Genomic DNA, 24,645 nt, shown 5'->3' with positions numbered 1-24,645 from the left:
TGAAAACAAGCATTACAAGTTTTGAGAAGAAAGACGTGAAGTCCTGCTTTCAAACGGAAAATGTATGCTCTCAAATTATGGCAGAATATTTTCCCCATGCAAAGCATCACTGCTATTCTTTGCAGATTTTATATTCAACATACCTCTACTAAATAAAGCAGACTTTCGTGGTGTCTCTAGGTTTGCAGCAGTGTACTTCTAGTACATTTTGAGGTTTGAGGAAGCTGGAGGCCTTCAGCATTTAGCATGCAACTTACTGCAGAAAATAAAACTGCAGCCACTACTGCAACCAAGTCTGACTGAAAACTTGTGACTAACTGCAAATTATAACCACCTGCCTGCTACGTATTCTGCTGTACTTTCAAGTTGCATTCTGAAAGGTACCTTTCCCACAGATTCAGTTTCTAACTGAACATTCATGGCCTCTGCTGTCTTTTTGTGTTCCTTTCCTTGTTTGTGCAAGGCAGTGACCTTTTCACTTAACATTTTGGATAATAACTCAATGAAACAATAATAGGAACAGTCCCAGCATTTCAAGGTCTTCCATCTCAAACAACTGATGAAAACAACAAAGCTGTCAACAGGATGCATCAAGAGAAACCAAACAATTGAAGTAATTGATTGCCAAGGACAATTTAGTGTTCAATTGAGATATTAGTGTTATTTAATAATTTATATTATTTTTTTGTCATTTGACCATTGCAAACACCCGAAAAAAGTTACATTGATGGCAGTTGTCAAACTCCACAATCAAGAAAAAAAAATAAAACAGATGTCAAGGAAGCTGTGTAGATTTATTACTCAATACAGTCGTTCAGAGCAATGGTCTAAGCTCAGAGACCTAACTACTAAACTACTGATTGGACTCAAAAAGTCACAGCAGACTAAAGAGCTGAAAACATCACCAACACTGTAAAGTGACAATATCTAGATCAATAAGTGGAATGGCCTATTGAAAAGGTGTCAGTAGAACAAAGCCCTCACTGTTCAGATGATTTGATCTTGATTCACATGAACCACAGACGAAAAAAAAACACCAAAAAACAGAAACAAGCAGGTTGAACAGGTTTCCAGGAGACAAGTCACTTACATTAAGCTAAAGATTCAGTAAAAAAAATTTAAAAAAAACAAAACACTCTTCAGATGTTCATCTGCCATACTTTACAGACAGGCAATTGATTGGACACTTGTCACATATATCAAACTAATGTTGGATTGGTTGAATTAAAGAAGACAGTCACTCCCTCCTTGTTCCAGTTCCACTGCACTGTTGGAAGGGTTTTTTCAAATAAGATGTGACTCAGAAATATCAGTTTACTATGACTGGCTGGTATTTGTGCTCTGTTAGACGCCATAGCTCTGTAATATCAGCAGAGTGTAGTAAAGCCAATCAAGATTAAATCCATTAAGGTGTTCAAACAAGTTGAGGCATCCTTTAACAGTAAGTTCTCACATAGAGGGTGGGAGTGACATGGAAGCAGTCCCACCCCTTCATTTTTATAGGAACAAAGAAAGGTCCGATATCCTATCAGGAGGAACAGGGTATCGACTCTGACAACGTATTCAAACCCGACCCCATAAATACAATTCGTTGTTTAATTATTGTGTTTTATAGTTGCCTCAATACTATAAAATTACATAACTCTCAATGTGAAGAAAACATAAGCCTCTTCTATTAGTGGTTCATACAATAAACCACTGTGATGGTGGTTTTATTTTGAAAGGAAATGATCAGTCTTGTTCCACCTTCACAAGAAAAGCATGTTGTAATAAAAGGCTGCAGTCATAAAGTGGCATACTAAATTACTGGAGTGTAATTGCTGGGTGTTGTGGGTTTGTAATGACCTGGTGTGTCACCGACAACCCTCTGCTAAGAATCAGTTTGGTGAGCTGAGGTGAGTCAATGGACAGAGTCTGAGCTCATATTTCATCCAGAACACTAATGTCAACATTCCTTATGGCTTCTTCACCAATCACCACTCTAGGCATTAGGGAGTGAATTTTACAGACTTATATGCTACAGAAATAATACCACTACATAAAAAACAGCACAGTTGCCAAGGATGTTGTATACACATATAGAGAGGCATGTGAGATAAAGTGCTGCTATCACATAGTCACATGAATGTGTTCCAATGACACTCATTTGACAGATTAAAACTAATGAAATTTGACAACCTTTTATCTATTTCTGTATTAAGTATATTTTTTATTGATCTGATGTAATTTTTGAATTTAATGTCATGTTTTTATTAATTAAGTGGAAAATCATGATTATCATAAATATAGGTTTTCAAACAACCATTAATGTGTAGTTAATCTCCATGTGTTTCAGTTAGTGATAAACGTCATTAAATGAATGAAATTTTCAATAATATTCTAATTTAGTGAATAGATCTGCACAGGGAAAAGTAAAGTGTTTTTAAAAAAGTATGAGTACCCCTGAAAATGTTTCATATTTGGTCACTTTACAACCACAATAGAATTGTTGGACTTTATTACTGAAATTTTGATAGAGCAGTACAAAAAAGTGTATGTATGTGAAGTGGAACAAAAAATATACATGGTTTTCAAATTCTCTGACAATTAATATCTGAAAACTATGGTGAGCAGTTGCATCCTCATCCACCTTCACAGCCAAAACTTTATACAACCACATTTAAGGGATGGAGGAGAAAACCTCTAGCAGCTGATTAGAAAAAGCATCCCCATCAGATGATGCTGCCAGCACCATGTTTTACCATGAGGATGATATGCTCATGGTGATGGAAGCATTTTGCAATTTGGTCTAAATGTTCATCTGACCATAGCAACTTTTTTGTGCTTCATATAAATGGTTCACAACAACTGCAAACAGGATGACTATGGCTTCCTTTTAATAACCTCAGTCTCATTGATACTTATGTGTACAGTAGTGCATGACTAACAGTTGTCCTGTTGACAGATTGTCCCACCTGAGCTGTGGAGCTCTGCAGCTCTTCCAGAGTTATGTCGAATGTTTGTGGTTGTAACATGAGATCAAGCAAAATAAATTAAAGGAGCACTGTAGGAATTAGCCACCCTACTATCTGTAGGATAAAGTGTGATATTGAATTGTCAGAGTGCCATAGGCAGGGAAAACTCTCCTCCAAGACAATGCAATAAGTATTTTGGAGACACCCAACAAAAGGCCTAGCCAGTGGAATTTGTCTGAAGCTGTACTCTCCTCTGAGCTCTTACTGTTTATCCATCTTACTGCTTAAAGATGGATGCCAACACCCTGGGTGAGCAATCTACAAGCATTATGGGCATGTTTATGTTACAGGTTATATAACTGACGTGTAAATTTACTTGGGCATGTTAGCAGTTCAGTGTTGAGGTGTTTATCCATTCTACATCTTACCTTTTACAGTCAGTACTGCCTACTATGTACTGATTTCCCCATTTGGCTGCGAAACTCAAATTTATAGACTAAGTTGAACTAAAGGATAGCTGCTAGCCCTTAAGGCTAACCAGGTCACTGGATGAATAAATGACCAATTAAGGGATAGTTCTACCAAGATCTGGCTGCTTTAGCACAAACATACTAGGATGAACTGACATCATGAACCTCTATACCTGAAAAAGTCATTTTTTCCAAAACCACTCTGTGACTGTTAGGAAACATAAGAAAAAGACAATCTATAGTTCCAACAGCACTGACTAAACAATTACAGTCCGTATCTGTCCACCAATGTGTGCCAGGAATCTCCTCAGACACCCGAAGGTCCTGCTTTAGTGTTTCAGTCAGCTGGTAGTTCTATTTTAAACAGGTTATTTTTTTTATTTATAAGTAAAAATAAAAAATAAAAAAAAAACTTTAAAAAAGTATTGTTTTTAAACTTTTTTTAAGTAAAAAAAAAAAAAAACAGTTAAAGGAGATGCAACTAGATGTTGCCAAGGGCCTGGATAAAAACCAGCTCTTATAACACAGAACCATATGAGGGCATAACAGGCAAGGACAAGAGAACTGTTGTGTCATCTGCTATTATATTACAGACTAAGGAATGAGCCATCACCTCTATCCACTCAACACAAGCAGCTGCAACGTCATCAGCACACATCCCCTAGTTTTGTGCCAAATACACAGAAATGAAAAGCACTGTTTAAAGACAATGACTTCACCACTGCTTGGGAAGTTGCTGTATTTCAACAGTTTGCCTCCAGCAGTACGAGAAGTAAACAGACCAAACATTGCTCAATAAGACTGAGCCAGACATGGTAGACTGAGGTTGGAAGGCTGTGAGCCACTCCTATCAATATGAATTTTTAGTTTTGAAGACCCACAGATGTGATTGAAGAGATTTTGTTACATTCAGTTCTCTCAGTGTTTGTGTCTCATAAGATGTTTGTCTATTTGTAAAGTGTTTCGCTTTACAAATAGGTTTATTGTGACTTACTGCAACTAACAGGTTTCTGGGTGACTGATTCACTACTGCCCTTTGGCTGGTTTCAGGATTCATTTCAGGTTTAATTTCTGAATCACAGAACAGAATTCTGAATGTGGTAAACATCTCTTAACCACAGATCTAGAAAGAAAGGTGATGTGTAGAAGACGTGATAAAAGCAGTGAACAGACCTTTTGGAGCTCCAAAGCAGTGAATATGTTCAAGGTAAATGGATTGCTAGAAACCGTTTTATACCATAAGGTACATTAACAGGAAGGAAGAACAAAAAGCACTATATAAAGCCAGACCATTCCCTTCCATGAATGCAGAGCATTTGGTAGTTTGCTATTTTAGATGTGGTGTGTGTTAACAAAGGGAATTGTTGCTCTGCACCAATCTGAAAAGTTTCTATCTGTCTAAAGTTGGAACAGTTGGTAACGGAAGGAAAATATCTCACAAAATTGGAAATTTTCCCAGGAGTTGATTTTCTGGTAAATTTACCCAGGGGTTAGCCCACGCATTGTTCAGAAAACTCACAAAAGAAAGAAGAAAAAAACTAAAAGCATGGGTAGTGTTCATGGTACACTTTAAACTAGATCATTGCAGGCCTGGCTCGGGGCTGTTTATGTGTCAATAAAGTATTTCTGCTTCTGATTTCAGTATTTAACTCATTTAAGATTTGGTGCTGAACAGACAACAGATGCTGTAGCTGTTCTCTCCAGCTGCAGAGAGTATGCTGCTTCCAGTAGTCCTCTAGTTGGAAAAAAAAAAAAAAAAAAAGAATAGCTACCTCTGATAATAAAATCAACAGTCTGGGATTAGGCAGTAATATTTGTATAACTCAGTTATCAGTTGATGTCTTAAATCTAGCAGTCTGTCGACAATTAGCTGGCAGCTCTTACCATCATTTGCATGTCTAACACAGTCCTGAAGGACAGCATGCCACTTCTGTTGCTCTTTCTCCGTCTCCACACAGAAGAAGTAGTGTCGGCTGTAAGGATGCCACAGCATCAGAGGGAACTGGGAAGGAAACTTTAGGAAAGGAGCGCTACCCACTTTGGCTTTCACACCTGAAATAATGTACAAGACGCACAAAGCAAAATCACTGAACATTACATAGTGACATCACAGTAGAACAGCACTGGGTTTCACTGTCCTCAGTGAAAATCCAACAGCTTCAGCTGACCGAGGCATCCAGCAATGGGGTCTCAGTCACCAATGCAGTACTCACTAGGCAGACTGCTGCTGATTAGGTCCATGTACTGCTCCATAGAATTCAGCACTTTGTAACCAGCACAGTTAATGGTTCCTTTGGGAGGGAGGTGTTTGTCATAAGCCTGGAAGGTAAAAAAGGCAGCAGGTGTGTTAATGCATCGGTGAAGCCAGTCGGCATTATCTTAAGCTGTCCAGTCAGCCTTGCTTACCGCTTTGTTGTCATAGTAGCTGATATTGTAGGTGTCGGGGACAAAGAGGAAGCGATTTCTCCATTTCTTGTTCTCTTCCAAGCACTGGAAGATTGATCCAGAGAAGATGGATTTGTTCTCCAAAGGGTTCTGTGAGAAATAATATACTTTAACTAAAAACTGAAGGACAACCAAAGAACATCCCTGCATCCCGTATTTAAAAATAAATCTACATAAAAACGTAAACCAATTTTATAGTTATTTATAGGTCTTTTTTCTTTACCAGTAGGTACCATTCCAGAAAGGTCAATGAAACTCTGAAGTCATTTGGTTTTTCAAATGACTTGAAAGTGTGAGCCATGGGACAGACCTTTGCATCAATGTAAATAAGGTACATGTGCAGAAGCATTTCCATGTGAAGACTTATATCAGACCATAACTTGCTAAACATCTACATGTTTTTTTAGCTGTTCAGTCCTTCAAATTTGAAGAGAATGCTTGTCTTGTGTTTGCATAGACCTTTTGGAGCTACAAAACCTTGTCCTCAATACTGATTTAATATCTGCGCAATGGTAAGAAATGACAAGTTTTTGTACCACAAGTTACAAATCACCCATGTAATCTGGACTGAACATTAGACATTACTCTTAGCATGGCCTGTGAATTCCACAGTATTCTGCAACATGTGAGTTTGAGAAAGAAGCCTTCTGTTGCCTGCTAGGCTTTAAACATGAAAATAAAGTTGGGAACGGACTACACCAGTTTAACAGGTTGAACCTAAAGTCGTTTTAGAATATGTGATTACTAACAGACTGTTTCCATTTCATGACAAGGTTTGAGGATCACAGACTTAACTGGCTAATGGATCACAGACTACATAATCGACTAAACTGAATAACTAAAGTCAACTGGGCACATTAGACTCTCATGAAAATGAGAGTGATAGTTCGAAGGAACAAACATACCAGTAGGTGGCGGTAATAGATGATACTCTCAGAATTCAGTCAGATTACACACATGAAGAAAATCATTGGTACTCTTCCATTAATAACCCAGGACCCCACAATGGTAAGGCTGAGTAATAGATCAATAACAATATATCATAATAGTTACATGATCAACATCAATAGAAAAAAAAAATACATTCAATATTACATTCAATAATTCCAGGGGTGCCCAAAGTCGGTCCTCGAGGGCCAGCATCCTGCATGTTTTAGTTTTCAGCAGGTCAGTGTTCTGCTTAGGCCTCTAATGAGTCATCATTGGATCCAGGTGCGTTAAACCAGGGAGAGAACTAAAACATGCAGGATGCCAGCCCTCGAGGATAGACTTTGGACACCTCTGGTATATTCTATAAATTCTGATCCAAAACTGCACGTCTCCAACTGCATTCCTTGAGGGCCAAGAGTCTCACACCTTGCCCTGCACAAATGAATTAAAGGTTTAACAGCAGAGAGACATCAAGACGTTGCAGCCTTGATGCCCGGAGTCTGAGACCACTACAGCCGATGACCGTCTCACATCCAGCTAAGCTGGATGAGTTGCATCAACTAACTCGCCCGCTCTTTGGTTTCCTAGCAACAAAATGTTGAGTAACTTGTGCACCATATTTCTTTATTAGAACTTTACTATTAACTCTACTGGTTGACAGGCTTATACTCTACTGCTTTTAATTACCTTCTTTAAAAAAAAAGACGTTTTTGTATTTGCTTTGCATGCACAAGAATGTAAGTTGCAATGACTAACCTAACCCTTGAGAGCACCTTTGTAATGTACCCTCCTTGAACTGACTCAGTATTCAAAGAGAATAGGATAACTGTGTGTAGGGCTGAGAGCGAGTCCCTTACCTTGCGCTGTAGTAGCTGTGACTGTGGGCCGCCTCCTCCCTCCATGTCAAAGCGAACTTTGTTGAAAAGAGCTACAGCATACTGTTGCTCATACAGATGCCCAAACTCAGCCATCACCACCCCAGTCCGGGCTGAAACACAATACAGAGCAGAAGTTAGACTCCCATGGCATCTATACAGTATATATTGTTTCATAGACCATAATTCAAACAAAAGAGCACAATAGCTTCAAGCGGCGATGGCTCAACAGGTGGTATCAGAGACGCTCTGACATCATTTACAGACATCAGCAGTGTTGAATAACAAGGTAGATCACTATCTACCACACCAGTGAGGTGGCCTGCTAACACTGATGTTTTTATCCAACTCTAACCCCAAGTGAAATTGATTTGTGTTCGAGAACAAAGATCACTTTTTTCTACTAAAAATCCTGCTGGTTACAGGATAATGTAATCTCCTCATTAAAGCCTAAAGAAAATGAGTAAACATTCCTTATACTGAGTATACCCAACTTACTACAATTAGTCAAAATTACTCTGCTACATACTTCCACTGCCACCGATTGTAACCATTAATGACCTGACTCATACTCAGTCTTTTAACAAATATGGAAAAATTACCAAAACTTTTTGTGTGCGTCATAAGGGAAATGAAAGTTCACTGTGAAATCATGTGAACAAAAAAATCAAGTATGCAAGAAGAACACGGGTACAAAAGCAGAATTAAGTTTTTAATACAGGAGGATGAAAGACAAAATGAAGTGAGTACACTGATGATTACAGCTCATCAGTGATCAACCTAAAGATTATTTGCATCTTTAGGTTGAATTCAACTTGACTGCTTTGAGCAGCAGGTTTGAAGGTCCTGAGCAGTGCATACTGCTTTCTGCTAGTTTTTTTTATATGACAAACAGCATTGATCTGCAAATAGGGAAAAGCTAGATAAAAACAAAGTTGGATTGTTTTTTCTTCACAGCAACCTCAATAGTTTGCTGACCTCCCAAAAATAACTACATCACTGTTTTCTCCTGCTAATATTTACCCTTTGGATAACTGGGTGGCCTTTAAAACCTGTAACTTAATGTCTTCTGTGTTTTGATCATGGACTGCCACCATAGAAACATTTCTTAATTTGTTGGACATGGAAGTCAACATTCAGTCCAGAAGACAAATCGGTAGAGCTGTTGGGAAACATTTATAATGATGTTGTGGTGCGCAAATACGTTCAAATCTGATGAAGCAGGAAAAGTAGAGACAACTGCCACTGAGTGGAACAGCAGCTAGTCTATGGGGACTGACTAAATCCAGACATTGATGCTAACCAAGGAGCCACAGAGTTCATAAGTTTCCACATGCTTTCCACTTTCAACAAACACTCAGAACTTGTAAACCTTCATGGCCTCTTAAGAAATTTCTCCCAGTGCCTGCACATCAGGAGATCCAATAGAGGCTTTTTCCCTTTTAGCAGAAGGAAATCTCAACTTTATTGATAATCCTGGGAACAGAAGAGACCAAAAGTAGTGTGCATAAAGACAATTACAGATTTGAATCCACTTGTTCCTGATAAATAGGAAATGCCTTGGCAGTTATTGAAGGATCAGAAAGGTATGAAATTTCTAAGACTTCTGAAACCGTCACTCACTCATAAATATCACAGAAGCCTCAGTCTTAATCTGTATACCATTAGTTTGTTGCGCTACCTTTAACAGAGTCAGTGACAAAGGATAGCCCTGGCAGAGTTCAACTCTCACCGGAAACGAACCCAACTTACTGCTGGCAATGCAGACCAGACTCTGGCACCGGTCATACAGGGACCTAACACTCGTATTTATTGCAGTTGCACTCAGATGAGACAAGAACATTAGTATCATCTATCCCTGAATGGCATTTGATTTAGGAAAATTGTACTGTTAAAGTTGGTGTTTTTACTTTTATGGACAGAATTTCTAGGCACAGCCATAAAAAAAGACCTCCCATATAATAACACACTTGTCTTTTAGGAGCTGGTCCTGGAACACAAAGGAGGATTATTGAACGAGGTACTGATACCTTTAGCTGACAAAGGAATCAAATGGAAAAAAGATATGGAGGTTACATAAATCCTGAGGAAATGTCTTCACTTTTGTCATGTGGGAAAAGTCTGGAGACTTGTTTCACTGTCTTTGTTACTTTCAGAACAGAGCCAAGCACCAATAAAAACACAATGCGTCCTCGGATTGACCTCTTCAACACTTCAGAAAAAATTATTTGGACGCTGTTGAAAAAAGGATGTTGAGCCCACCCACCCTACATAGTCAGGAACCCAGAATGAATTGAATGCATTCATCCAATGCTGACTGGTAATCACTGAGATTCAAAATTAAATTCCATCTGCATTTTATGGGAAGGATGCTTCCCAGCTGCCACTGCAGCAGGGAGGAGGATGACCAACTGGAGCCCATCTGCTCTGTGTTGTGGTTAGAAACACTGCTTTTACATTTGGAGCTGTGTAATTAAGTGTTCTGCTAAAACCATTAGTTATCCCTATGTAATTATAATTCATAATTTATTTATGAGAATTTTAGGGAATGATCAAGCACTGCAAGACAGCATGTTGACGAATATATATCTATATCTATATATATATCTATATCTATATATATATATAGATATATTTATATATATATATACACCCCCACACACCCCCAAACGTGGAACCAGTGCTACTCTGTGTACCTAGTGTGTCATTCCCTAAATGAGAAGTGTAAGTCAGGAGAGGTCAATATGATGAAAGTTAAACTCCTTTCTATTTTGAACTTTGTATCGTTGCTGTTGAATGTATTCTTTAGGCAAAGACCTCTGGAAAAACACAAGGTTATTGTTGTCTGGCAAACTGACAGGAAGCCTCAAGAGGACTGTGATCTTTATCTTAAAAAAGTAACTGCAAGTTGGTCTGGAGTAGATTAAGGAGTGTTTAGACATATTTGCCATTTTCGTTTGTATTGGTATTTTTGGCATGGGTCCTGCCTGCTTGTATGTTTTTCTTAAGCTTTCTCACCCATCATTCCCTAAACTCCACAGCATGTATTATGTGAACAGAACAAATGGACAAATAAAAGTTTCATTGTACTGAACATATAATACACTTAATTGCCAAATGTATTTGTTTGCCTGTATATACCAATATAAAAACTTAAGTGACACATCCCATTCATGTTTGAGCTCAACATTTAATCTACAACAGCTTAAACTCTTCTGCAAATGCTTTATGCAAGACTTGACAGTACATGTGCACATTCTCTCTCACTTCTCCTAGAATCCCATCTGTAATATGTGACGTTGGATAAGAAAGTATGACTTCTTTTCTCTGCAGTGTTATGCCAATTTGGATGAGGTGAAAGTATTGTTTCTCTCTTTTGTTACTCTATATGTTAAATGGAGAAAGAGCCATAAAATTTTAAAGTTCATTTGTGAGGTCACACACTGATGTTGGAGGAGAAGCCCTGGCTCTCAGGCTCCACTCTGCTTCATCCTAAAGGTTTTCTACACTTCCATTTCCTTATAATACAGCCGACAGTTGACTGCAGAATATTTAGGAATGAAGAAATTTCACGACTGAATTTGTTGCACAGGTGGCATCCTATCACAGTTTCATGCTGGAATTCACTGAGCTCCTGAGAGAGACCCATTCTTTCACAAATGTTTGTAAAAACAGTCTGCGTGCCTAAGTGCTTCATTGTGTAAACTTGTGGCCATGGAAGTGATTGGTACACCTGATTCTGGGATGGTTGGGCAAATTCTTTTGGCAATCCAGTTTACTACTCAGCTTTGTGGCCCTTTTTGGTCATTTCTGCCTACATGCTACCCTCAGTTAAAGCTTCACACTTCAACTGATGCATTTACACAATCAATATTTTATTAGAGAGGAACAAGAGTTTAGAGGGGACTGCATTGTTCCTCTTAGAAGGCATACTTACAGTCAGTGTACATTTTCAGAGCTGCATAGAAGTGAAAATCCATTCCAACGAACATCCAAGAACTAGACTGCTCAAAATACACCTAAAAGCTGGTTTATTTAAAGTCAGACATGCCATCTGCTGACCACAAATGAAGTACTGGCTCTTCTATTTAATAAATAATAATTAATTATTATTATTATAAATTTTATTTGACAGCACCTTTCAAAACACCCGAAGACACTTTACTGTTTAATTTGCATTTTTAATGCTGTAAAGAAATGGTTGATCAGAGATTTGGAAAAAGTTATAAAAGGCGATACATACAAAAGGGTGAATACTTTTTACCCATCTACAGCAATTTGTTTTCCCTGATTGTCCAAGGGAAGGGTTCAGGATGACCACTTTGGCCTGCAACACTTTCCATGAAGCTCTCTACATACTGTTCTTTACCTAATCTGAAGGTCACATTAAGTTAGGAAGTCTGTTGTTTCTGCAGAAAGTTAGTGACTTCTCCTGCACCGATAGAGGATTTTATACACATGGACACAATTATACTTCCTCCTCCATTATACCACCTCAATTCATTCAGGTGGTATAATAAAGGAGGAAGTATACTTTTGGTAATATAGTGCATATAGCTGCTTAGAAACAACTGTGAATGTAAGGCAGAAAATTATTTATATAAAGTTGAGTCATTGTTTGTCTCAAAACAAAAAAGTGTTTAGATAAAGTTATTATGGAAGCCAAGAAGGACGTCTAAAGTCCAGTGGTGCTTGGTTAATGTTTAGTGTTCATGATTTTCTTTCCACAGACATAATTCTGAGAATACACGTCTGATAACATGGTTCTGCACACTAGTGAAACTGGATCATTTTAACCACTAAATTGTGCTTCTTAGACAAACAAACAACCCATTGCCTGGAATCAACAACCTCCTGCCTTTCTATGGTGCCCACAAACATAAGAACATCTGCTTTGCACCAAAAACCTGCAGATTGAAAATTCTTCCATTCATTTAGATCAGGGGTGGGCACTCCTGGTCCTGGAGGGCCGGTGTCCTGCAACTCTTAGATGTCTCTCTGGCCCAACACACCTGAATCCAACAGCTGAATCACCTCCCAAGTGCAGTCAGGTTCTCCAGAGTCCTGCTAATGACCTCATTATTTGACTCAGGTGTGTTGACGTAGAAATACATCTAAAAGTTGGAGGAGACCGGCCCTCCAGGACCAGGAGTGCCCACCCTTGATTTAGATCCTCATTTACAGACTTTAAAAACAGCAAAAATCAGACCTCACTTGAAAGCCCAACCAAAAGTTAAATATGAATTTATTAGGAGTCCATATAGGTAACCTAGCCTCATGGACTGTGTGAGCTTTCAGATCATATAGCTGGGATTGCAGAATCAAACAGGACATGTCTTACAACTCACAGCCTCAGTAGGGGATTTGCGAAAAAGGATTTCCCATAGTCTGAGCTCAGGCTTGTGATCCCCGTGCATGCTGACCAAAAGCATTCAGTGCTTTATGCAAACCCATCACACACCAGCATGTTACTATATTCATCTGAAACCGCCAGTAAACATATTTCTCACATGTGACTGTCACTGGTCAGTGCGAACCGACTGACCGACCAACTGCTGCTTCAATTTTTGCCTTGTACTGTCACACTGGTAATGCTCCACTATATGTTGAAATTTTGCTGGTATTGTTAAGTTACTTTAACAGTATCAGAAATAACTGGGCTGCCAGTTATATGTGTGTGTGTGTGTGCGTGTGTGTGTGTGTGTGTGTGTGTGTGTGTGTGTGTGTGGGCGTGTGTGCGTGTGTGTGTGTGTGTGCGTGCGTGTGCGTGTGTGAGCAAAAAGTATTCTGGCCATCTTTGTCAGTAATATATTTGGTGAGGTTTGTTATTTAATGTAGCAAATTATGTTTTAGAAAGACATTAAATCTTCTGGGAAAATCATCAAGTAATCCCATCTAAGTCCTAGAAGCAGCAGATGTATCCAGATGGCACATTTTGATTAAAGCCATGTGGTTGAGATGAAAATAATCAACATATTTTTTCCAGTCAGAGAACAGAAACCAAAGGCAGAAAGACATTAACATTTGGTTCAATATTTGTTTTTCTTTTGAAAGTCATTTCATCATTGTGACAACATCATTACTGCATGTTCTCATACTATTGTTCAACACTGACTGTTGGTTTTTGGTGTTTTTTCCACCTCTGCTTCTATAAAGCTCTTTGATGTTCTAGAGTATGAAAGGTATTACACAAATGAACTTGCCTATATATACAGTATGTAAAGACTGTGTGGAGCGCAATCTCCTGACCATCTAAGGTATTCTGTAGATAATCAATAGACCAGCACAGTCCAAGAGGCTGTAGTTAACCATAAATATCTGAGAAGTTGTGATTCAACAGATCCAAAAAAAACACATGCAGAGCCACATTTCAAACAGTTGGGAGTAACAATGCAGTCATCCCTGACACATTAGTCACGCAGCACCAAGTTCCTCATGATAAGTATATAAGAGCATTAGGAGTGAGAAACCCCCCCACATCCCACACACTGGGAGGACCAGTGGTGAAATGAAAATTGTTCATACCAGTTCTCAGTGTTCTTTACTTTACAACTTATATATTAAGCTTTAAAGTTTTAGTTTTGCTGCTCTAGTTGCTTTAGTCAAATTACGCACAAGAAACTTTAAGACTTAGCCAATGTTTGACTTGAGTGGTTCCAACTGGGTCACAACTGAATCAGACAAAGAAACACGCCAGGACAAGATCATGGAATATTTACTCTTCAGTCACATTAAAACCAGAAGAAAACTGATGAGGTGAAACAGAGACATCAGTAACTATATTTTGGATAGATTACATCAACTGGTTATGCACTCAAAATAATATGTAGTATTTGACTTCCACTTACCCATTAAGTCTTCATGTGCACCTGACACTTCATGATAGGTAATTCAAAGTACTACAGGCTTTTCTATGCATTAGGAGCTTCTTTATCCACAAAATAATTCAGCAGATTTATATTTACAATTACGAGAGAAAGATTCTCAAACCTGCTATGTTTTGTGTTATAGCAAGGAAAGGTAGGATAAACTGAAGTACCTAATTCATTTCAGTTTTCTTTAAATGGAGCTAGTTCACAACAAAAGGTAATCCAGAGATTTTACAAGACAATAGGTTTCAGTTTGTATGCAGTTAAATAAAACCCATTTCATTACAGCCACAATCAGATTCAAATTCAAATCCAACTACAAACCACTGAGCTCTAATATAATACAGTCTTATAAAGCAGCCTGTATGCTGATGACATTTTATCATGTCTAAGAACAACAGCAGGCTATGCTGGTGCACTCAAAAACTTTTTTATTAAGCCCTCAACAAGCTGCAAGTTATCTGATGCACTTTCAGATGAGGGTTAAGTCGAATAAGAGATTAGGGATATCATTTATAATAAATATTTCTTATGTACATATAAAAATACCTTTTGTCCCTTTAGTTTCTTCATTACAACAATCCATCATAAGAGAATTCCAAAAAATTTAACAACTTGCAGGTTCACCCACTGCACAGTGGGGTGAGATCTGTCAGTCATATACGAGCATGATTGACAGTGGCAAGACCCTCCTCCTGGCTCTGATTGGTTGTTTCTGTTCTAGAATAGCACATTTCTGCAAATGGCAATGGAACCACAGGGAGGAGGCATAGAACTTTGTTTTTATTTGTTTTGTTTTTTTTTATTTTCCATCTCAAATTATGCTGCAAGTACAATGACCGTCATAAAAATATTTAAATAAAGGTTACCCACTACAACTTTAACAGCCTCCTTATCTGTTATTATTAATGAACTGGGAAGAAAAGTTATCACATTTGTCTTATTCCCCATTTAGAAAGGATCTAAAGTCAGTTTATTTTAGTACCTATGGACGTAACAATGTGAGAACTCTGAGTTAAAGGTTAACAAAGACATCAGTAAGAAGTGAAAGTTTCAAACCCAGTCCTTAGGATAATCCGAGTCATGTAGGTTTCCAAATTTTTCCAGGCTGGTGATTGTAGTTTAGTGTGAGAAAACATATGTAAACACATTACTTTGACTCCTGCTATAGCTCTATGTTGTCCCCCTTTTCTCTGCCCTGTATATCTGTATATCTGTTCCACAACGCCTGATTCAAATGACTGCATGCCCTTCACTGCACGCCATCAAGTGCTGCAGAAGTCTCTTAATCACCCACTTATTCAAGTCAGATGTGTGGAAGAAGGGAAACACCTCAAGCATGCGGGGCTGTGGTTCCTGAGGACTGGGATTCGGAAACAAAGTAAAGCTTTGTAAAAATTACTTTCTCCAAATCTTTGGAAGAAAGTTTGGACATAGGCCAGCAGTTGGAGAGAACAGTTGGGTCAAGATTGTTTCGTTTTTCTTCCAAAGGAGGGTACATAGTGCATATAGATTTAGCATTACCAGAAACTGTAATATCATGATAAGTACCAGAGTTCTCTGTTAACAACCAAAGCAAATGGAACGGATAATCTCTGAGGTTAAAACAAAAGGAATGCCATAAACACATCTTAAAACATCCAGTGACAGCGTCTCCACACAGTCCCACATTCCACAAATTATGCCTCCTGTTCTCCCACTGCCCTTCCACCCTGTGTACTTCAGCCCCAGAGCACAGCATTTCAGAGAGCAGTGTAAGCTGGTGCTGTGCATCTAGCTAACTCTTTGTTGTGCTGCAGCCAGCTGCCAGATTAATTGTCCCTGGGGCCTCCATGGTGCTGAGGTCATCTACAGTGCTGTCTTCCATCACTGAGGTAACCTGATCACACCAATAGGGTGTTCTCATGGAATCTATTCTTAAAACTTAAGGTTCATTCAACATTCTCAGAGGAATGGGGAATTTGTGTGATCCCAATAATCTAACACAGACTAATGAGACCCTCAACTTCATTTTTCCACATTCCACCCCATTTTCTCCACACTGCTTAAATAACATTCCACTGAGATAGACCCACACACTGACTCATAAATAAAGCCTGTGTTCCCACAGTGCTAATGGCAGCACCAAATGTTTAGCTGAACTTCAAGGCAAAAATGGAACCAGGAACATAAGAATGGATGTGAAATAAGTACACCCCGATGACTGAGCTCAGGATATGTTGTTATGTCGCTGGTGAAGAATACAATCTGGTGGTTGGGAAATATTAGAATATTCCAACTCCCTGAACATAAAGCTGGACAAAGCATTATCCTGATGTTGAAGAAGAATATTGGATTTTTGCCTTCTTGCAGAACTGTGTGTATAACTAGTCAACATCTAGTGAGATTGAAGCACTCGAACCACTTTGATTTTAATAAAAACAAGTTTCCTCAGTCTGTACTCTCCCCCTCATCCATACTCTCCGAGTTCCCTCATGATGCAACTTTCTTGAAACTGGCCTATTTTCAGGGGTTACTTAATGGGATCACTTATAGAAGATATCTGTTGGTGCAGGGTTCTCAAGGATTTCCTGTTTCCTGTCCCCTCACCCACCGACCCACCAGACTGGCTCTTTGTCTGCATGGGGCAAGCCTTTATGATTGTTCACGGATTATTTTATTGTTATACCACCTTTGTGGTATAAAATTCGGACTCAGGTCCCAGATTAAGAAACTTACTACACGAAAATAAATAAATAATAAAGTAATTTATGTGATGTATAGGTATGTGTATAGGTATGTGGAGCCCTTCATGATGAGGAATGCCCTCCTCATGCATCATGTTGTGTAGAGGTCTGAGGTGGAGGAAAGGCTGCTCCCCAGGGTCCTCTGAGCAATCTTAACCACCCTCTGCAGAGCCATCCTCTCAGCAGCAGCGCAGCTGCTGTGCCATATGTTGATGCAGGTGCAGAGAACGCTCTCCACCATACGGCGATAGAAGCTTCTCAGAGTTTCCAAGCCAAGCTCTCTGCAGCTTCCTGAGGAAGCAGAGACGCTGGTGGACCTTCCTGACCAGACGGAAGGTGTTGGTACTCCAGGTAAGGTCACTGGATATATACACAACCATAGCTGGAGTCCACCTCCACAGCTGCTCCTCTGATGTACAGGGCTGAAATCCATCACTATCTCCTTGGTCTTATTCACATTGATGCAGAGATTATTTTCTCTGCATCACTGTCCCAGGTGTTCCACCTCCTCTCTGTAATTGGACTCATCACTGTTCATGAAGCGTCCTACTACTGCTGTGTTGTCTACTTGTTGCTATGGTGTTGTTACACAAGTGCCTTTAGAATCCACGTTTTGTATAATATGAAACCCCTGACTAGAACAGGTTAGCCACACAACACATGCAAGTTCAACTGATTTCTTTAAAGCCGCTGTTCAAACAATTTATATCAGATTTGCATATACCACACTAAGCTAACATCTGAAGGCAGATGCAAGAAGACGTCCAACTCATATTTAGTCCCTCCAGTTTTTGCAATTCTATGATCACAATAATTCATGCCAAAAACAGCAAATTTCTGCATTTTTCTGTGCTACTGCATAATTGTGAATTTATTGCAATCTTTTGGCAAAAATGGCCAAAAATATTGGTTTAAGTGACTGCTACCTGCAATATTCTTCTTGCTTTTGATGTCAAGTTATAGTTCGTGACCCATGTTACAAAAAAATCACATTTAGCTTCATAAACAAGCTGAACAAACTGAGAAAAGCAGAATCCATAAGTTCTCCATGAGAGTGGGGGATAATTATCTTGCATACCTTGTAATAAAGTACTTTGGAAGGTCTTTAATCAATTTTCCACATAATCAATTTTGATTCAAAAAAAGAATTGCAAAATTATGGAAGAAGCAATATCCAGCTGTATAAACTCTGGTTAGCCTATGAACCTAGGTTTTGGTTCTGTGAATTCTGATGCGGTTCAAATGCATGTGTGAATGCCAAGTGGACCCCAGACTGCTCTTAAAGCAGGAAGTGGACTACATCGCAGGACCTTCTGGGTCAATCAAGCCAAACAAATACAAGAGTTTAGTGCTAGAGGGTGAAATATGTTGTGGTCTTTTACCAAGCAAAAGAGAAAACTACTTAAATCTGATGCTACTTCAATTTTGTTTCTTATTTCTTATGTCAGAGGTTTTTGTCTCATTACCTTCAGTGGTTCTTGGTGCAGCACCACCTCAGATAAGGGGTGAACAGATTTGTCAGTTAGTTTGGATTGTTTGACAGTGCAGTGTGAAAATAAACCACACCAGCTGAAAACATAACAAATGTTTCAATTTTGGTTCCTAGTCAAATCAGGTCTTCCAGACTATGAGGTGTGAAAACACTGTTATTTTCTCAGACAGTCATCATAATTCTCAACTTCTCCTTCCATCTGCTGCTCACATTCGGTGCAGATCACAAAACCATCTGCAAACATTATAATCCCGAGGACTTCTTTGTAACCTCATTTATTAACTTGCAAATAAAAAAGGGCCCATAGCACCAGAAAGAAGAAGAGTAGGAACAAATGTCTCATGGTAAAACTCAAACCCAAATAGAAATTAATAAACTATTCTAATCTGTATAAGTATAAATCACAAACAGTTTTATTAGAGCATAAAACAAATTCTAAATTTTTTTTAACCTATTTAGTAAGACAGGCTGTTACTCTTATTCACACACATTAGTTTTATTAAGAGTAACCTCTCCCACAAAGAAATCCAAGCATAGATTTAAGCAACAATGCATGATACAGATTTAACTAAAACTGTAGTTTTTTTATTGATTCAACTAAATTAGCAGCCCTTTTTGATGTGATGTTCATATGAAAAGATTCTGGGAGTTAGAGGTTCAAACTGTTCTTCCAAAAACACAGAAGAATGATAACACAATGAAATCCTTAAAAATGCTTTGTTTGAGTGTATATCGAGGCCTCTGACTTTAACACATGCTTGTTCATCATGCCCGTTACCAAACGGAAATGAGAGGTTAGTCACATGGCCTGGGTCATGTCCAACCTACCACACACCCTCTCTTCCCCTCTCCAACTGCAGTTGACCTCGCCCTTCTGCATACGAGGGAAGTTGAGTACAACTGCTGATTGCTCAAACAGGCAAACCTCCTCCAGGACTCGACTGTTCTTATCAGTAAGAACAGCGCTCCCTGCAGTGAGATGACAGACAAGTGTGGCTCATCTATCAACAGAGTAGGAAAACACTTTGTAAAATATGCAAGGAAGTTACTTTAGTTTTTAAGCAAATTATTCAACCAATAGATTCTTAAATCTGAAACCAGTGCACCACACCCTATTACCAACTTCAGCAAATAGACCAAACCTGATTCCTGTGGCAAAGATTTGCCTGCTGTAATTATGTTAATTGCTTGCAATAATCCCTGAGTATAATTTATCATTTCTGATCAAAATTTGAATCTGCCAGAGAGGATAGTAACTTTAAAAAGTTCATGATTAAAGCAAAACTTTCCTCTATTAACCATTCAGTGTTCTGAATGGTCTAAAACAGACCATTTATTTCAACAATTCAGGTTATGTCATAATGTACAACTATAAGATAGGTGCTCACATGATAAACGAAAAGATTTATTTACTGAGAAATGTGTCCACAGCTTTGTGGACATGCCTGTAACATGTACTTGATGCATTGTGGGAACTATTTTCCTGACACTATTTTCCTGCTGTTTTTGGGTCAGGGGTCAGTTTTAAGACTATGGTGTGAATTGAGTTTTGAATTAGGGTTAGGTATGTGATGGCTAGGTTTGGGGTTAGGATTAATCTGTAGAAATGAACAAAAGTCAATGGAAAGTCCCCGCAAGGACAGGGAGACAAACATGTGCGTGTGTGTGTGTGTGCGTGTGTGTGTGTGTGTGTGCTTAATGATCAATCCAGGCTGGCACTTGGCTCATCTCAGCTGCAGAGACCATGTGGTGAAGGCTGTGCAACTCAAGGCCAGGAAGTTTCCATCCAATCCGTACACGCACATGCTCACGCAAACTTTTTTATGCATTCCTCAGATTCCACATCTGATAGATTTTTGTGGGTCTCACTCCAAACAGGCCACTAAAGACAGACATGATATTTGGCTTGTAACATGGCATCTGCAGTCCACATCTCTAAGAGAAGTGGACAGCTCTAACAGATACAGCTCATACCTTAAATAGGTGCAGTGCAGAGAAGGGGAAGTCATTATAGCAAAGAAATGTAATACTTAAAAGCATCAGCAAGTCATCAGGCCACAGTTACAAAGCCTGGAAGTCTGAGCAGAAAGGATAACATTTCTGCTGGTTTTAGTCTCCTACTGCAGATGGGTTACTGTTGTTCTCTCTAAACTGGACATGTATCTGATCACTTCTTTTATATATCTTGAAAGGTAATATATATATATAGCTGTTCTTTTCTGTTGCATAAAAAAAGTTATGCAATTAGTTGTTATATATTTTACAAAACTTAAACCAAAACAATATCACTGTTAGGTATAGGCCTCATTTCAACAGGGAGGGGTGTGCCCATTGTCCATTCAGGTTTCACAATTGATGTGTTGAATATTTAATTCCAGACAACTGAGTCATAATATCCTATGAATCAACTTGTTTAATCATATGTGGATAGTTGATCCAATTTTTGTCCATTTTGTGGGAAAGATAAGTTATCAGGATGGGAAGAAGATAAACTGTTTGGATTCTGGGGAGTTTTGGACAGTAGTTTACTGGGAAAGTTTGGATGCAGCCATATCATGGTGGTGGAGTTTTTTTTAACCAAACCAGTTGCAGTGCTAATCTGGTGCAAGTGAATGCTTGTCAATTGTCCATTTTGCTGTTTTCACATCTCATAAGCTTTGAATTTTCAGTAAGCTTCATCAAGCTGGCACATTGTGTGTGTCACAGCCACATGTTAGTGACTGGTTAAAACCAGATCCAGTTGACTAAAACTTCAATAGAGTTCACGCCTCCAGGAAGCAATCGTTTCTCAAGCTGAGGGTCCAGACCTTCTGTACGAAGCAAAGCATAGAACAGGAGCTGGTTCTTACCAAGCTAACCTGGAAGCAGGGCCTCATATAAACCAATGGCCAAATAAAATATTATGGACAGAATATTTAAGGGTTATTTATCATTCCAGTTTAAAAAAGTAAAAAAGGGAAAAACTGAGATTCACGTGAGCAGCACAAGTTGGTCTTATTTTTACATGGTTTATTTTAGGAATGGTCATTACACCATGTGGTGCTGCAGTTACATTCCTCACTTTACACTAAATAAAATGATACAAAACTGTAGCAGTGATATGGCTGACCGGTTGTGAAAAAACAATCTCCTCAGACGCCTTGGAGGAGATTGATTAAGCATAGATTAAGCATGAGAGGCAGCAATGGGTGAGTCTATTTTCTAGATTTTCCAAACGTTTGTTCAGACGAGCTGGAGAAACAGATCTGCTCCATTTAAGTTCCATCTTTACTACTGCAGGGAGCTTAGTACTGGTCAGAGTTAGCGATAATATGAATAATGTCATACCTGATTGTATATGTCAACTTCCATACAATGTTCTGGAAGCTTCTCTACTCTGCCCCAGAGCTAACTTCACCATTACACTTTCCAGCAGGCCACATTAGAAGCGGAGAAGCTGGTATCTTCATGGTTCATTTTAGTTTCAAGGTAAATCAAGAAAAATGTTCAGCCACCCATGCATCAATTATACATACAGCACAGTGACGTGCGGTCAGGGGAGGCAGGTGAGGCAGTGCCTCACCAGCCATCATGGAAAGAAAGAAAATATATAATCATAAAGTAATTTTAATTGTTATATTCATCCGGTGGTTTGTACTAAAAAATATTTATTTTTCATGTAGCTTCACCAATTTCGATTTTTATTTGTTCAAAATCGCTGAATTTTCTTATTTTCCCATTCAAATGCTTGGAAGCGATGCCGGTGAGGCAGCAGCGAGCTCTGCCTCACCTTGGATTGCGCAACCCCTGGCTCTGCGCTGGCTGCTAAGCGGAGAGAGCATGTTGCTGTACGGCGTCAATAAAATGGTTTAAACCAATTTAATATGTGAACTTATTTCCAATAATTTAGCTTATGTATATAATGTACAGTGCTTTTTGTCACCAACTGTGTTTGTGTAACGTGTTTCGTGTAATGAGCGATTATAAACGGCAGAGAACAGGTTCGAGGTGAGGCAGGCAGTTCTCTTGCCTCATGGCAGGGGGCGCTCAAGATCCCAGACGTTCGTCTTGTTCACTCCTCAACTGCCGAGTAAGTGACAGCGAGCTAGGCTAAACGATTCGGGAAGCAAGTCAAGTGCAGCGATAGATTATAATAGTGATTTTTTTCCTCTCGCTTATCCCGACTTTCGACATGGATGACTACATTACAACACCAAAAAAGTTTTCTCAAGTGGACTTTCAATCGAAGCAGGAGATAATATGTGTGTTTTGTGAGCTACAGTTTGTATGTGTAAGGATGCAGAAGTGAAACATAACCTATAAACTGCTGTCAATCTATGCATCTATTTGCAAATCTGATTCTGATGACGTCAGTGCCTCACCAGCTATGAACCTCACCGCACGTCACTGATACAGCAGCATCTGTCCTTGCCACAGAGAAAACAATGGTTACCAGGATTTAAACGGTGACAGGCTTTGGCCTTGAAAGCATGATTCGTTTTTCCTGACTACAGCCCTTTCTGTGAAGTTAACCTTGGTTAATAAGCTGTGGTAAACTCAGAGAGGGCGGGGCTGGCTCTTCCATAACACATAAGGCCACTTTCACCTATCTGCATGTCTGTTACTCAAACACAGAGCAAATAAATCACTGACATTTAGTTGATTAGTTTTTCCAAATGAAATCCACAGAAACCTGAAAATTAGGATTCAAACCCTTTAAAGGGAAACCTTTGCTCAGTTATACATAAGATTTTAGTACTCTACCCTTGATCAGTAGAACTAAGATGTATTGATAAGAAACTTGAAATGTTGTCAGACACTGGGACATAATGCATCTTAAAGACCAAAATGATACACCAACAGAGAGAATAGATCCAGGTATGTTGGCCTAGACTGTCCCGTGTCTTTTACAATATGACTGATAATACTACAGATAATGAACAAAAAATATTTTGGAGTAATGGGACACACACAAAACTAAGCATGAGAGGCAGCAAAAAGAGAATGAAACGTAACCAGTTTGTAACTTAAGGGGTGGGGTGGGGCTACGGGGCTTAATCTAAAAAAGGCCAGAAAAAGAGAAATGAACACAATGTCCGCTGTGTTTATTTCAAAGTCCAATGGGATGAAGAGTTATGAAAAAATATTTTATGCAGTTTTTAAAAGGAATATGAACAGGGGTACTACATAGGTCTTCATACTGGTCTGTCTCCACCTCCAGGTTTCTTGTACACTTCAAACCTGGTTGGTAAAGCGACCCAGCACTGTAGTGGGACTCTTCAAAAGAATCAAACAGACTGCCCCTCTCTGATAAATACTCCACTAACATTTCTGTCTGGCAACGGAACCTGAGGAGGATCTCTCTGTGAACCGCTGAGGCGTAAAAGCGCACATAGATCAAAACGCACCGCGCAGTCTGGTAACACCGTCCTCACCTGAGATAATCTCCCGTTTGGCTTCATCCAGGTGACTGGAAACAACGTCCCCCATGACAGAAGAGAGTCCAAGTCTCGATCAGACTCCACAATATGTCTTCAAGAACACTTTGGAACAAACACGCCTCTTCTCCACCGTAACCCACGCAGCTCACAGCAGCGTCCCTGTATCAGGCTCCAAGAGTGGCACGACGAGGAGAAGGGAAAATAACTTCTAGACTGATTTCCAAATCTCCAAAAGAGTTTTTTTCTTCTTCTTGAAGAGACACACCCTCCATTAAAAGTAGGAGGGAAACTCCCACCCTCCTGTCTGCTTTGTTGCATTCAAATCGTGTAGGGAAACAACGCTTCTCATCCGTGTTTGAAGAGTTACCGTCTGTATCGTCTTATTGGTCAAATTTGGAAAGAAAAATAATAATAAACACATCAGTAAAATGTATTTTAAAAAGATGCTCATTAGCAAACTCACA

At 39.1% G+C, this 24,645-nt stretch overlaps 1 protein-coding gene across 1 annotated transcript in view; it reads right to left on the bottom strand.

The window, feature by feature from the left end:
* Window positions 1-24,440, bottom strand: part of LOC122828090 (protein Niban 2-like) — a 36,479-nt gene extending 12,039 nt beyond the window's left edge. The window contains exons 1-5 of the mRNA XM_044111341.1: window positions 24,176-24,440; window positions 7,657-7,787; window positions 5,831-5,959; window positions 5,638-5,743; window positions 5,309-5,476 (exon numbers count right to left, since the gene is read on the bottom strand). Of these exons, the coding sequence (XP_043967276.1) occupies window positions 5,309-5,476; window positions 5,638-5,743; window positions 5,831-5,959; window positions 7,657-7,787; window positions 24,176-24,230 (589 nt within the window). The 5' untranslated portion in view covers window positions 24,231-24,440. The remainder of the gene's footprint in view (window positions 1-5,308; window positions 5,477-5,637; window positions 5,744-5,830; window positions 5,960-7,656; window positions 7,788-24,175) is intronic.
* Window positions 24,441-24,645: the final 205 nt, after the last annotated feature.

This window comes from Gambusia affinis, linkage group LG03, assembly GCF_019740435.1.
Source record: "Gambusia affinis linkage group LG03, SWU_Gaff_1.0, whole genome shotgun sequence".
In the NCBI taxonomy this organism is placed as follows: domain Eukaryota; kingdom Metazoa; phylum Chordata; class Actinopteri; order Cyprinodontiformes; family Poeciliidae; genus Gambusia; species Gambusia affinis.
Note: the sequence above shows the minus strand (reverse complement) of the source record. Positions and strands in the feature narration are given on the sequence as shown.